We start from the raw sequence: 14044 nt of genomic DNA, 5'->3' as shown, positions 1-14044 counted from the left end.
ACTCACACTCTTGCACATTCCACAAGCCATCAGCTTTGGGCTTCATTAACTCTAGTAAAAATATCTATTGCTTGGTAACCACGTTTAAATTTTGACCAACACTCAATCTTTAAGAGGAAAAAAAGAAAGAGAAGGATGAAGAGAGATACAGACAGCAAGAAAAAGAATTGTGTTTTCATGACTTAAACCTGCAGCAGATGTCATACTTGGTCATCAGTATCATGAGTCAACCTCTTGCCCCCAGACCTCCAACACTTAAAACCCATTACAGCTTAGGACTTTGTGGGGAATGGGAGCAGGAGGTTGGGGGAATGGGGATAGAAGAACAGTACATTCTTCCTTCTCTAGCAGGTGAGCATTTTTAAGAGATTTTTCCCCCCAAGCCCCAGAAAGAGTATCAAAACTAAACACATCAGTTTGAGGTTTGAAATAGATCATATCACTAATACTGAAATGTAAATGCATGCTTTTTCTTTATCAGTGAGAGAGGTATGTTCACCTATTTAACACTCACCCTGGAAAATTCAATATTTGGATATAAATATGATGGTGTACCACTGGTGGCCATTGTTACTAACTGCTGTGCCTTCTGGCCAAATACACAGCTACTCCTTTGATCACTTACCTGGGAGGCGAGAGAGTGTGATGACAAAGAACTCCAGCTCTGAGATCAGTCAGACTGGATTCAAACCCTACTTCTATTTACTGGCTACGAGTCCTTGGGCAAGTTATCTAATCCTCTGTCAGTTTCATTTGCACACTTGGGTAATAAGAATATTATACACTTCATAGGCTCTTGTGAGGATTAAACACTTCGTATATGAACAGTGTCTAGGACAGAACCTGGCACATCAGAAGCCCTCAGTAAATGCTGACTCACCATTCTCTCCAATGTCTTACCTTTTCTCTCTGAACTGCCTTCATTTTTTGGATTTCGGCTTCTTCAGCTTCCCTCTTGATTCTTATATATTCTTCTCTTTTCAGCTAAATTGTATTGAGATTACAGAAGACAAAAAGCAGTTACTATTTTTCAGTCTGAACCAATGGAACACAAAATTATGATGAAAGGAGGAGCTTCAAGATGGCAGGAGAGTAAGACGTGGAGATCACCTTCCTCCCCACAAATACATCAGAAATACATCTACATGTGGAACAGCTCCTACAGAACACCTACTGAACGCTGGCAGGAGACCTCAGACCTCCCAAAAGGCAAGAAACTCCCCCACGTACCTGGGTAGGGCAAAAGAAAAAAGAAAAAACAGAAACAAAAGAATAGGGACGGGACCTGCACCAGTGGGAGGGAGCTGTGAAGGAGGAAATGTTTCCACACACTAGGAAGCCCCTTCACGGGCAGAGACTGTGGGTGGCGGGGGGAAGCTTCAGAGCCACGGAGGAGAGCGCATCAACAGGTGCAGAGGGCAAAGCGGAGAGATTCCTGCACAGAGGACCGGTGCCGAGCAGCACTCACCAGCCCGAGAGGCTTGTCTGCTCACCCGCCGGGGCGGGCGGGGGCTGGGAGCTGAGGCTCGGGCTTTGGAGGTCGGATCGCAGGGAGAGGACTGGGGTTGGCAGCGTGAACACAGCCTGAAGGGGGCTAGTGCGCCACAGCTACCCAGGAGGGAGTCCGGGAAAAGGTCTGGAGCTGCCGAAGAGGCAAGAGACTTTTTCTTGCCTCTTTGTTTCCTGGTGCACGAGGAGAGGGGATTCAGAGAGCCGCTTAAAGGAGCTCCAGAGATGGGCGCGAGCCGCGGCTATCAGCGCGGACTCCAGAGACGGGCATGAGACGCTAAGGCTGCTGCTGCCGCCACCAAGAAGCCTGTGTGCGAGCACAGGTCACTCTCCACACCTCCCCTCCCGGGAGCCTGTGCAGCCCGCCACTGCCAGGGTTCCGTGATCCAGGGACAACTTCCCCGGGAGAACGCACAGCGCGCCTCAGGCTGGTGCAACGTCACGCCGGCCTCTGCCGCCGCAGGCTCGCCCTGCATCCGTACCCCTCCCTCCCCCCCGGCCTGAGTGAGCCAGAGCCCCCGAATCAGCTGCTCCTTTAACCCCGTCCTGTCTGAGCGAAGAACAGATGCCCTCAGGTGACCTACACGCAGAGGCGGGTCCAAATCCAAAGCTGAACCCCAGGAGCTGTGCGAACAAAGAAGAGAAAGGGGAATCTCTACCAGCAGCCTCAGGAGCAGCGGATTAAATCTCCACAATCAACTTGATGTACCCTGTATCTGTGGAATACCTGAATAGAAAATGAATCATCCCAAATTGAGGAGGTGGACTTTGGGAGCAATGATATACTTTTTTTTTTCCCCTTTTTCTCTTTTTGTGAGTGTGTATGTGTATGCTTCTGTGTGTGATTTTGTATAGCTTTGCTTTTACCATTTGTCCTAGGGTTCAGTCTCTCCATCTTTTTTTTTTTTTTTATAGTATAGTTTTTAGCACTTGTTATCACTGGTGGATTTGTGTTTTGGTTTGGTTGCTCTCTTCTTTCTTTTTATTACTTTAAAAAATATATTTTTTAATTATTATTTTTGTTTTATTTTAATAACTTTTTAATTTTGTTTTATTTTATCTTCTTCTTTCTTTCTTTCTTTTTCTCCCTTTTATTCTGAGCTGTGTGGATGACAGGCTCTTGGTGCTCCAGCCAGGCATCAGGGCTGTGCCTCTGAGGTGAGAGAGCCAACTTCAGGACATTGGTCCACAAGAGACCTCCCAGCTCCACATAATATCAAACGACAAAAATCTCCCAGAGATCTCCATCTCAACGCCAAGACCCAGCTTCACTCAATGACCAGCAAGCTACAGTGCTGGACACCCTATGCCAAACAACTAGCAAGACAGGAACACAGCCCCACCCATTAGCAGAGAGGCTGCCTAAAATCATAATAAGGTTACAGACACCCCAAAACACACCACCAGACGTGGTCCTTCCCACCAGAAAGACAAGATCCAGGCTCATCCACCAGAACACAGGCACTAGTCCCCTCCACCAGGAAGCCTACACAACCCACTGAACCAACCTTAGCCACTGGGGGCAGACACCAAAAACAAGGAGAACTACGAACCTGTAGCCTGCGAAAAGGAGACCCCAAACACAGTAAGTTAAGCAAAATGAGAAGAAAGAGAAACACACAGCAGACGAAGGAGCAAGGTAAAAACCCATCAGACCTAACAAATGAAGAGGAAATAGGCAGTCTACCTGAAACAGAATTCAGAATAATGATAGTAAAGATAATCCAAAATCTTGGAAATAGAATGGAGAAAATATAAGAAATGTTTAACAAGGACCTAGAAGAACTAAAGAGCAAACAAACAGTGATGAACAACACAGTAAATGAAATTAAAATTCTCTAGAAGGGATCAATAGCAGAATAACTGAGGCAGAAAAATGGATAAGTGACCTGGAAGATAAAATAGTGGAAATAACTACTGCAGAGCAGAATAAAGAAAAAAGAATGAAAAGAATTGAGGACAGTCTCAGAGACCTCTGGGACAACATTAAATGCACCAACATTCAAATTATAGGGGTCCCAGAAGAAGAAGAGAAAAAGAAAGGGACTGAGAAAAAATTTGAAGAGAGTATAGTTGAAAACTTCCCTAATACGGGAAAGTTAATAGTTAATCAAGTCCAGGAAGCACAGAGACTCCCATACAGGGAAATCCAAGGAGAAACACACCAAGACACATATTAATCAAACTATCAAAAATTAAATACAAAGAAAAAATATTAAAAGCAGCAAGGGAAAAACAACAAATAACATACAAGGGAATCCCCATAAGGTTAAAAGCTGATCTTTCAGCAGAAACTCTGCAAGCCAGAAGGGACTGGCAGGACATATGTAAAGTGATGAAGGGGAAAAACCTACAACCAAGATTACTCTACCCAGCAAGGATCTCATTCAGATTTGACAGAGAAATCAAAACCTTTACAGACAAGCAAAAGCTAAGGGAAATCAGCACCACCAAACCAGCTTTACAACAAGTGCTAAAGGAACTTCTCTAGGCAGGAAACACAAGAGAAGGAAAAGACCTACAATAACAAACCCAAAACAATTAAGAAAATGGGAATACATATTGATAACGACCTTAAATGTAAATGCATTAAATGCTCCAACCAAAAGACATAGACTGGCTGAATGGATACAAAAACAAGACCCGTATACATGTTGTCTACAAGAGACCCACTTCAGACCTAGGGACACATAAGACTGAAAGTGAGGGGATGGAAAAAGATATTCCATGCAAATGGAAATAGAAAGCTGGAAAAGCAATTCTCATATCAGACACAATATACTTTAAAACAACGACTATTACAAGAGACAAAGAAGGACACTACATGATGATGAAGGGATCAATCCAAGAAGAAGATATAACAATTGTAAATATTTACGCACCCAACATAGGAGCACCTCAATACATAAGGCAAATACTAACAGCCATAAAAGGGGAAATCAACAGTAACACAATCATAAGAGGGGACTTTAACACACCGCTTTCACCAACGGACAGATCATCCAAAATGAAAATAAATAAAGAAACACAAGCTTTAAATGATACATTAAACAAGATGGACTTAATTGATATTTATAGGACATTCCATCCAAAAACAACAGAATACACTTTCTTCTCAAGTGCTCATGGAACATTCTGCAGGATAGATCATATCTTACGTCACAAATCAAGCCTTGGTAAATTTAAGAAAATTGAAATCGTATCAAGTATCTTTTCCAACCACAACGCTATGTGACTAGATATCAATTAGAGGAAAAAAATCTGTAAAAAATACAAACACATGGAAGCTAAACAATACACTACTTAATAACCAAGAGATCACTGAAGAAATCAAAGAGGAAATCAAAAAATACCTAGAAACAAATGACAATGAAAACACGACAACCCAAAACCTATGGGATGCAGCAAAAGCAGTTCTAAGAGGGAAGTTTATAGCAATACAAGCCTAGCTTAAGAAAGAAGAAACATCTCAAATAAACAACCTAACTGTACACCTAAAGCAAATAGAGAAAGAAAAACAAAAACACCCCAAAGTTAGCAGAAGGAAAGAAATCATAAAGATCTGATCAGAAATAAATGAAAAAGAAATGAAGGAAACGATAGCAAAGATCAAGAAGACTAAAAGCTGGTTCTTTGAGAAGATAAACAAAATTGATAAACCATTAGCCAGACTCATCAAGAAAAAAAGGGAGAAGACTCGAATCAATAGAATTAGAAATGAAAAAGGAGAAGTAACAACTGACACTGCAGAAATACAAAGGATTATGAGAGATTACTACAAGCAACTCTATGCCAATAAAATGGACAACCTGGAAGAAATGGACAAAGTCTTAGAAATGCACAACTTCTGAGACTGAACCAGGCAGAAATAGAAAATATGAAGAGACCAATCACAAGCACTGAAATTAAAAATGTGATTAAAAATCTTCCAAGAAACAAAAGCCCAGGACCAGATGGCTTCACAGGCAAATTCTATCAAACATTTAGAGAAGAGTTAACACCTATCCTTCTCAAACTCTTCCAAAATATAGCAGAGGGAGGAACACTCCCAAACTCATTCTACGAGGCCACCATCACCCTGATACCAAAACCAGACAAAGATGTCACAAAGAAAGAAAACTACAGGCCAATATCACTGATGAACATAGATGCAAAAATCCTCAACAAAATACTAGCAAACAGACTCCAACAGCACATTAAAAGGATCATACACCATGAGCAAGTGGGGTTTATCCCAGGAATGCAAGGATTCTTCAATATACGCAAGTCAATCAATGTGATACACCATATTAACAAACTGAGGAGAAAAACCATATGATTATCTCAATAGATGCAGAGAAAGCTTTCGACAAAATTCAACACCCATTTATGATAAAAACCCTCCAGAAAGCAGGCATAGAGGGAACTTACCTCAACATAATAAAGGCCATATATGACAAACCCACAGCCAACATCGTTCTCAATCGTGAAGAACTGAAACCATTTCCTCTAAGATCAGGAACAAGACAAGGTTGCCCCCTCTCACCGCTATTATTCAACATAGTTTTGGAAGTGTTAGCCACAGCAATCAGAGAAGAAAAAGAAATAAAAGGAATCCAAATGGGAAAAGAAGAAGTAAAGCTGTCACTGTTTGCAGGTGACATGATACTATACATAGAGAATCCTAAAGATGCTACCAGAAAACTCCTAGAGCTAATCAATGAATTTGGTAAAGTAGCAGGATACAAAATTAATGCACAGAAATCTCTTGCATTCCTATACACTAATGATGAAAAATCTGAAAGTGAAATTAAGAAATCACTCCCATTTACCATTGCAATGAAAAGAATAAAATATCTAGGAATAAACCTACCTAAGGAGACAAAAGACCTGTATGCAGAAAACTATAAGACACTGATGAAAGAAATTAAAGATGATACAAACAGATGGAGAGATATACCATGTTCTTGGATTGGAAGAATCAACATTGTGAAAATGACTATACTACCCAAAGCCATCTACAGATTCAATGCAATCCCTATCAAACTACCACTGGCATTTTTCACAGAACTAGAACAAAAAATTTCACAATTTGTATGGAAACACAAAAGACCCCGAATAGCCAAAGCAAACTTGAGAAAGAAAAACGGAGCTGGAGGAATCAGGCTCCCGGACTTCAGCTTATACTACAAAGCTACAGTAATCAAGACAGTATGGTACTGGCACAAAAACAGAAATATAGATCAATGGAACAGGAGAGAAAGCCCAGAGATAAACCCACGCACATATGGTCACCTTATCCTTGATAAAGGAGGCAATAATATACAATGGAGAAAAGACAGCCTCTTCAATAAGTGGTGCTGGGAAAACTGGACAGCTACAAGTAAAAGAATGAAATTAGAACACTCCCTAACACCATACACAAAAATAAACTCAAAATGGATTAAATGGATTAAATGTAAGGCCAGACACTATCAAACTCTTAGAGGAAAACATAGGCAGAACACTCTATGACATAAATCACAGCAAGATCCTTTTTGACCCACCTCCTGAGAAATGGAAATGAAAACAAACAAATGGGACCTAATGAAACTTAAAAGCTTTTGCATAGCAAAGGAAATCATAAACAAGACGAAAAGACAACCCTCAGAATGGGAGAAAATATTTGCAAATGAAGCAACTGACAAAGGATTAATCTCCAAAATTTACAAGCAGCTCATGCAGCTCAATATCAAAAAAATAAACACCCCAATCCAAAAATGGGCATAAGACCTAAATAGACTTTTCTCCAAAGATGATATACAGATTGCCAACAAACACATGAAAGAATGCTCAACATCGTTAATCATTAGAGAAATGCAAATCAAAACGACAATGAGATATCATCTCACACCAGTCAGAATCACCATCATCAAAAAATCTACAAACAATAAATGCTGGAGAGGGTGTGGAGAAAAGGGAACCCTGTTGCACTGTTGGTGGGAGTGTAAATTGATACAGCCACTATGGAGAACAGTATGGAGGTTCCTTAAAAAACTAAAAATAGAACTACCATACGACCCAGCAATCCCACTACTGGGCATATACCCTGAGAAAACCATAATTCAAAAAGAGTCATGTACCACAATATTCATTGCAGCTCTATTTACAATAGCCAGGACATGGAAGCAACCTAAGTGTCCATCATCGGATGAATGGATAAAGAAGATGTGGCCCGTATATACAATGGAATATTACTCAGCCATAAAAAGAAACGAAATTGAGTTATTTGTAGTGAGGTGGATGGACCTAGAGTCTGTCATACAGAGTGAAGTAAGTCAGAAAGAGAAAAACAAATACCATATGCTAACACATATATATGGAATCTAAAAAAAAAAAAAAAAATGGTCATGAAGGACCTAAGGGCAAGACGGAAATAAAGACGCAGACCTACTGGAGAATGGACTTGAGGATACGGGGAGGGGGAAGGGTAAGCTGGGACAAAGTGAGAGAGTGGCATGGACATATATACACTACCAAATGTAAAATAGATAGCTAGTGGGAAGCAGCCGCATAGCACAGGGAGATCAGCTTGGCGCTTTGTGACCACCTATAGGGTGGGATAGGGAGGGTGGGAGGGAGGGAGAGGCAAGAGGGAAGAGATATGGGGATATATGTATATGTATAACTGACTCACTTTGTTATAAAGCAGAAAGTAACACATCATTGTAAAGCAGTTATACTCCAATAAAGATGTTAAAAAAAAATTATGATGAAAGGCATATTACAGTATTTTTTGTGCTATAGCGTGCCATGATTATAGGTTGGTTCTTCGAGCTACTTAGATCCCAGAGGATGGTCAGGCCACGTCTGCTGCCCACGAAATTTCTTTGTGTTTCTTCCTTGGTCTCTGTCTTTCTGTCTCCTCTGTCCCCAACCCACCTCCACCAGGTTGGAGAGAAGAAAGGGCAGGTAATTTTTCCTGATTATAAAACTCAGAGTTCACTGTTAAAAAAAAAAAAAAAAATTGCTGGAATCTTAAAAATTTCTGTAGTACTTTCAGGACTGGCATGGAGTAAACAAATCCATGTTCTTGGAACCCGAATATTCAAAACATAGTAGAGACTTAAACTAGGGGGGAAAAAACCCCTTTACCAAAGGTCTCACTGACTGATAGACAGCTTGGGTGAGAATTTGCAGTATTTATCCCTTCACTTCTCACATCCTGATTTCTTTGATTTTTGAGACTTTCTTTTGCAGTTTGTTTGAAGGTTTTATGCTTTTGGTAAAGTTACTGTGTTATTTCATGGTTACTTTGAAAGTGCTGGTACTCTAATTTCCTGCCAAATTTAAGCTAAAAGAGATGGATTCTGACCTTTTTCTGGTATTTAGATTGTATCAGTTGAAGTTGTTGTCTCTGCCTGACTTCAACCTCTGACTGGTTTCCACCTAAGTAAACAAAAAAGTCATGAAGGTGAAACATGAATGTTAAGCTGAATTGTCAGCCATCAAAGTCTAATTAAATACATGATAAGTCTACACCATGAGTTTCTTTAACATTTTCATACCCCTGGAAATAAGGACATAACTGAAACCAAGTCCCCCTAAAACCAAGTTCCTCTGCCGAGTTTATGATTAACCTCTCTACCCAAAACGTTACTCCCTTTCTTGTCCAACACCTGTTCTCCTCAAGATTAAGGAATATCAAAGAAAAGGGGGAACTGTAACTGAGCAAGACCCTATGGGTTCTTCCCGGGACAGACCCCTCCCCTGTATCCTCTGCTTTAGCTCCTCCCTGAAGTACCTACAGAATAGTATCTGATGCACGTTTCCTGAGTTGTTTTACAGATGCTAAAACCCCCACCAAATGGAAGATGTAAGCACGTGATGACCATGAGCACACAGCCCCCAAGCCTCCTGGAGCCTAAGGATTGATAACGTTAACCCCTGTGACACAGCCAGCCCTGTTACCTCACCATCAACCAATCAGAACTGTGCACAAGCTGATCACTCCCCTCCCTCACCTGGCCTTTAAAAATGCTTTCCTCAGACCCATCGGGGAGTTCAGGTTTTTTGAGCACTAGCTGTCCCCAGCTCCTTGGCTGATGATGCCTTACTGCACTGCGCTTCCCTTCACCACAACCCAGTGTCAGTAGCTTGGCTTTACTGCGCATTGAGCAGGCCCAAATTTGGTTCGGTAACATAACCAGTTTTTTAAATAAGACATTAAACAATAGTAATTGCATAAAAGAGAAAGAGCTGGACAGAAAGATAAGGCCATATTCCCCCAAGAAGAGGACAATGCTACTAAGGTTTTTCAATCATGTAGGTATTCAAATTTTTCTTTAGACTGAAATCACACCTGAAGGTCCATGCTAAATAATAAGAAATAGCACTCTGGAAATTCCAGAACATTCTTTCTGCTAGAGTATGACCATTCCTTAACCTAATAAAGATGATGATCAGTGATGCTTCCAATGCTTTTCTTCTTCTGACTCTATTGCCCTGTATTCAAGTAGCAAAAGCTCAGGAAAGCCTCAGAGGTCTTGCCATGAGACGAGTATACAGTCTTTATAACCCAGTTTTTAAAAGTACAATGGGAATACTCTAATTAAAATTGATTGTCAATCCATACTATTTATTGTTCTTTTCTTTAGGTATTCAAGAGAAAAATATGGACGTTAGGTCGTTCGTCTGCTCTCTCTTAAACCTATAATAACTGGGGGCCAGAAATCCTTGCAGTTTGACAATCATCTAAGAATTACTGTTTAGGGATTTCTCAGTGTTCATGCAAGCTTGGAGTGCATATTTTAAAGATTCCTTTGAAATAATTCTCCGGTGATTTGGTCACTAAAAGTGTCAGTTCTCTGAAAGATTCACTTGGACAGAAGATGCAGTAAAACAATTTGCATTCATCATAGTTGTTATAATTGAACAGATAAAGACACCACAGAGACTTCTGAGTCCCAAAAGCTCTATAATACCTGTTTGGTCTTGGCCCTAAGGAAAGAAACAGTGAGGGCTATTGAGGCTTTTATCTAATGTTACAGCCACTTTCAGTATCTCCTAGAACCATTCCAATATTTTACAGGGTAGAGGAATAGAGGAGGAGTTGAGAATTTAAAAATGGAGCAAGTTGGACGTTCCTGGCAGTCCAGTGGTTAAGACCCCATGCTTCCATTGCAGGGGGCCCAGGTTCAATCCCTCATCAGGGAACTAAGATCCCACATGCCGCGTGGCGTGGCCAAAAAATTAAAAAATTAAATTAAAAAATAAAAATGGAGAAAGATGTATAAGCATTTGCAGGTTTTCTTTAAAACTCATCTCAAAGTTTAAAACATTCTAGAATTCTTTTCTACTCGCTACCCTCTTCCCCCTTGACCATTCCTAGGTACACCATATAGCAGAACTCCTGCTCTTTTTTTGGTTAAGGCCCCAAGACAGTAGGCACCAATAACTCCAAATCCCCAAGGCAAGTGCTTGGCTCCCTAGGCAGGATCTGCAAGGGGGTAACTGAAAACCAGTTTGGGGAACCTTAACTGGCAACTACCTTCAGTCTATAAAAGAGGTTAGCTAGGTCAAAGGAAGGTAGAAATCAGAGAGAAGATGTCTTTGTGAATTTCATCTTCTCTGTGTATGTGTTTGGGGAAGGAGGAATCTTCACATCAATGTGAGTAAGAGAGGTTTAATGAAAATCACTTGAAGGGCTCAATCTGTGTCCCCAAGAGACTGAGGGACCTAGTGGACCCATGCTTAGGAAGGTCAGAGCCAAAAGGCACATGGCTGCTCTCATGTGGGTACTCAGACTGGTCATAAAGAAGAGATGGCTGCAGGGCAAACGGCCTGTATTCCCAGAGTTTGTGGTAAGGATACACAAGTGTTTCCTGCACTCCCAATCTGGTTGTCATGAAAGAGAATGCCAATCTAAAGTCATCTTAAAGGGACTTGCCCGGGATTTCCCTGGCAGTCCAGTGGTTAAGACTCTGCACTTCCACTGCAGGGGGCACGGGTTCGATCCCTGGTTTAGGAGCTAAGATCCTGTATGCCGCATGGCATGGCCAAAAAAATAAAAAAGGGCCTTGCCCATGTGGGCCACCCAGAGGTACAGTGGAGCTCTACAAAGATAGTCCAGCTACCAAGAGCCAGTGGTGAAGCCAAGCACTGCCAGCAGGAAGAAGTATCATATTTATCAAGGAAATCCAGGTGAGAGATGGCTGGCAGGCAAGGAGGGACTCTGAAGAACTCCAAGAACCCCAGGGGTGAGATGCACAGTAAACACACACCAAAACTTGAAGAAACTGGGATCGGTGCACTATAGACCCTAACTTCTCCTTCTCCCTTTGACCCATGAGGGGTCAGAATCTGGGAATAGTGGAGTCAATAGTGAAAAATTCAGCCACACCCCATTTCCTTTGCCAACTTTCTATCCAAAATAGACCTGGGCTGGAGCAGGGAAGAAGCTTTAATCTCTGTCAGTAACAGAGTTTTGACCAGTATTTGGGACTAAACTTAATTACTGAAATGACACTGTTTTTATGCCTAGAATTAGCTGGACAACTTTATTATTTGAGAAATACCAAAAAGATCTAACTTCATCCAAAGAACGTAAGAAAAAGTAGACCCACATAGCTGGTGTGAGGGGGCCCGTTAGGAAGGACAAAGCTGTCTCCAGGTTGCACCCCTCAAATGCAGCTTATTCAGCAAAAAGGTGACACGAGATTAACCCCTTTCATGAAATACAGTGGGATGATGATGATAATACTATTACTTGCACCCATTAAGTGATTACCAAATTAGGTTATTTTTACCTACATCTTGGAAAAAATACTTCTTGACAACTACTATGAGGGACTTCCCTGGCAGGCCAGTGGTTAAGACTCTGCACTTCCACTGCAGGGGGCGTGGGTTCGATCCCTGGTAGGGAAACTAAGATCCCGCATGCCACACGGTGCAGCCAAAAAAATAAATAAATAGATAAAACCACTGTGAGAGTAAGTGGCCTCTGACTCGTAACACATTTGTGTGAACTAAATCTGTGGGAACTGTGTGTCCAGCCCTTTAAGCTCTCAGCTGCTTCTGGAAGAGAAAAGAGAAGATGTGAATGATTCCCATTAGAGGGCTTCCCTGTTGAATGATTCAAACACCAGGCAAAGGCAGCACAGACAATTCATCACACTGCCACGTGCTCCAGAGGCCCAAAAGTCTCTATTTGCGAATGAAAACACAGGCGATGTTCTCTTTATACCCACCCTGTGTCCCCAGCCCACTCGCATCTTAGTGTTGGAATTGACTCTCCATTCATTCTTTTTCCCATAACCAGTTAACTGCCATGATTAATATGCTTGTGATAGCACTAATCAGGATGGGAGTAAAAGCTATGACAGGGCATATGCAGCGCCCAAGTAAGATTTCTTCAGAGCTGATCAACTAAGAGGCTCTAAATTATTTGGCAATTAAGCCATCCTTTTATTCCCACATAACTGTGGCATCATCCATTTGCTACTTGCAGAAAATCAGAAACAACAGTATACCTGCATACTTTTGACTTTAAGTGCATGTTTTGACATTAAATGCATTCCATTTCAAGCAGCACAATGGTCCAATGACCTATAACGTACATTGAAAGACAGATGTGGGCAAGATGCTAACAGGATCCTTGGGTGGCCCTGTCCTTCCGCATTCAAGCAACTGGCTTGCTGGCTTACCTAGCTGCATGGGTGCCAGGTTAATGGGCTTCGTCCTTTGTTGCTCCTTCCACCTCTCCAGGTCCTTCAGCTCTTTTGCAGCCACTAAGCCAGGTAAGAAATATCAAATCATCAATTATTAGAGCGTGAAAAGGGAACTGCTCCCTTGAAAGCATAACAAACCACCATCAGATGGACAATTAACCACATGCAAGCATGAGTGGACGAGATATCCAGGAAAGGAAGACACCACCCACCCAGTCCTAACCCCTTGGGGTCACCCTAAGGCACTTTCTCTCCAAAAGTCTGCACACAAGGTTCAAATTTGAAAACAGGGGCTTCCCTGGTGGCGCAGGGGTTAAGAATCCGCCTGCCAATGCAGGGGACACGGGTTCGAGCCCTGGTCCAGGAAGATCCCACGTGCCGCAGAGCAACTAAGCCCGTGCGCCCCGACTACTGAGCCCACGTGCCACAACTACTGAAGCCCGCGCACCTAGAGCCCTTGCGCCTAGAGCGCATTCTCCGCAACAAGAGAAGCCACTGCAATGAGAAGCCCGCGCACCACAACGAAGAGTAGCCCCTGCTCGTAGCCCCCGCTCACCGCAACTAAAGGATGGCTGCGCGCAGCAACAAAGACCCAACGTAGCCAAAAATAAATAAATTTTTTTAAAAATTGAAAACAACCTGAACTCCTACTAAATAAAGAAGTTTAGTTTTTCATCCCACTCTGGCATTTTTCAAACCCTATATCATTTAATGTTAAAAGTTTCCTATAGAGAGTGTGTGCAAAACATTCATGTGTCAATAAGAAGTTTTCACACACAGTAAACATAAATCCCCATAAAATTCTAATGCCCGTATTCACTTTATTTTAAATATTCCCCAAGCTTAAT

The 14044-nt window shown here is 41.8% G+C and overlaps 1 protein-coding gene and 1 long non-coding RNA gene across 4 annotated transcripts in view; one reads left to right on the top strand and one right to left on the bottom strand.

The window, feature by feature from the left end:
- LOC137751810 (uncharacterized) overlaps positions 1 to 2506 on the top strand; it is an 80607-nt gene extending 78101 nt beyond the window's left edge. For both annotated transcript variants that reach the window (XR_011070966.1, XR_011070965.1), the window contains exon 5: positions 985 to 2506. This is a non-coding gene — a long non-coding RNA (uncharacterized lncRNA). The remainder of the gene's footprint in view (positions 1 to 984) is intronic.
- Positions 1 to 14044, bottom strand: part of EPSTI1 (epithelial stromal interaction 1) — a 102444-nt gene that overhangs the window by 70995 nt on the left and 17405 nt on the right. For both annotated transcript variants that reach the window (XM_068526487.1, XM_068526488.1), the window contains exons 3-5: positions 13173 to 13256; positions 8843 to 8916; positions 901 to 984 (exon numbers count right to left, since the gene is read on the bottom strand). In XM_068526487.1, coding sequence (XP_068382588.1) covers positions 901 to 984; positions 8843 to 8916; positions 13173 to 13256 — 242 coding nt within the window. The remainder of the gene's footprint in view (positions 1 to 900; positions 985 to 8842; positions 8917 to 13172; positions 13257 to 14044) is intronic.

Source organism: Eschrichtius robustus, chromosome 18 (genome assembly GCF_028021215.1).
Source record: "Eschrichtius robustus isolate mEscRob2 chromosome 18, mEscRob2.pri, whole genome shotgun sequence".
Classification (NCBI taxonomy): domain Eukaryota; kingdom Metazoa; phylum Chordata; class Mammalia; order Artiodactyla; family Eschrichtiidae; genus Eschrichtius; species Eschrichtius robustus.
This window is presented reverse-complemented; position numbering and strand designations above follow the sequence as displayed.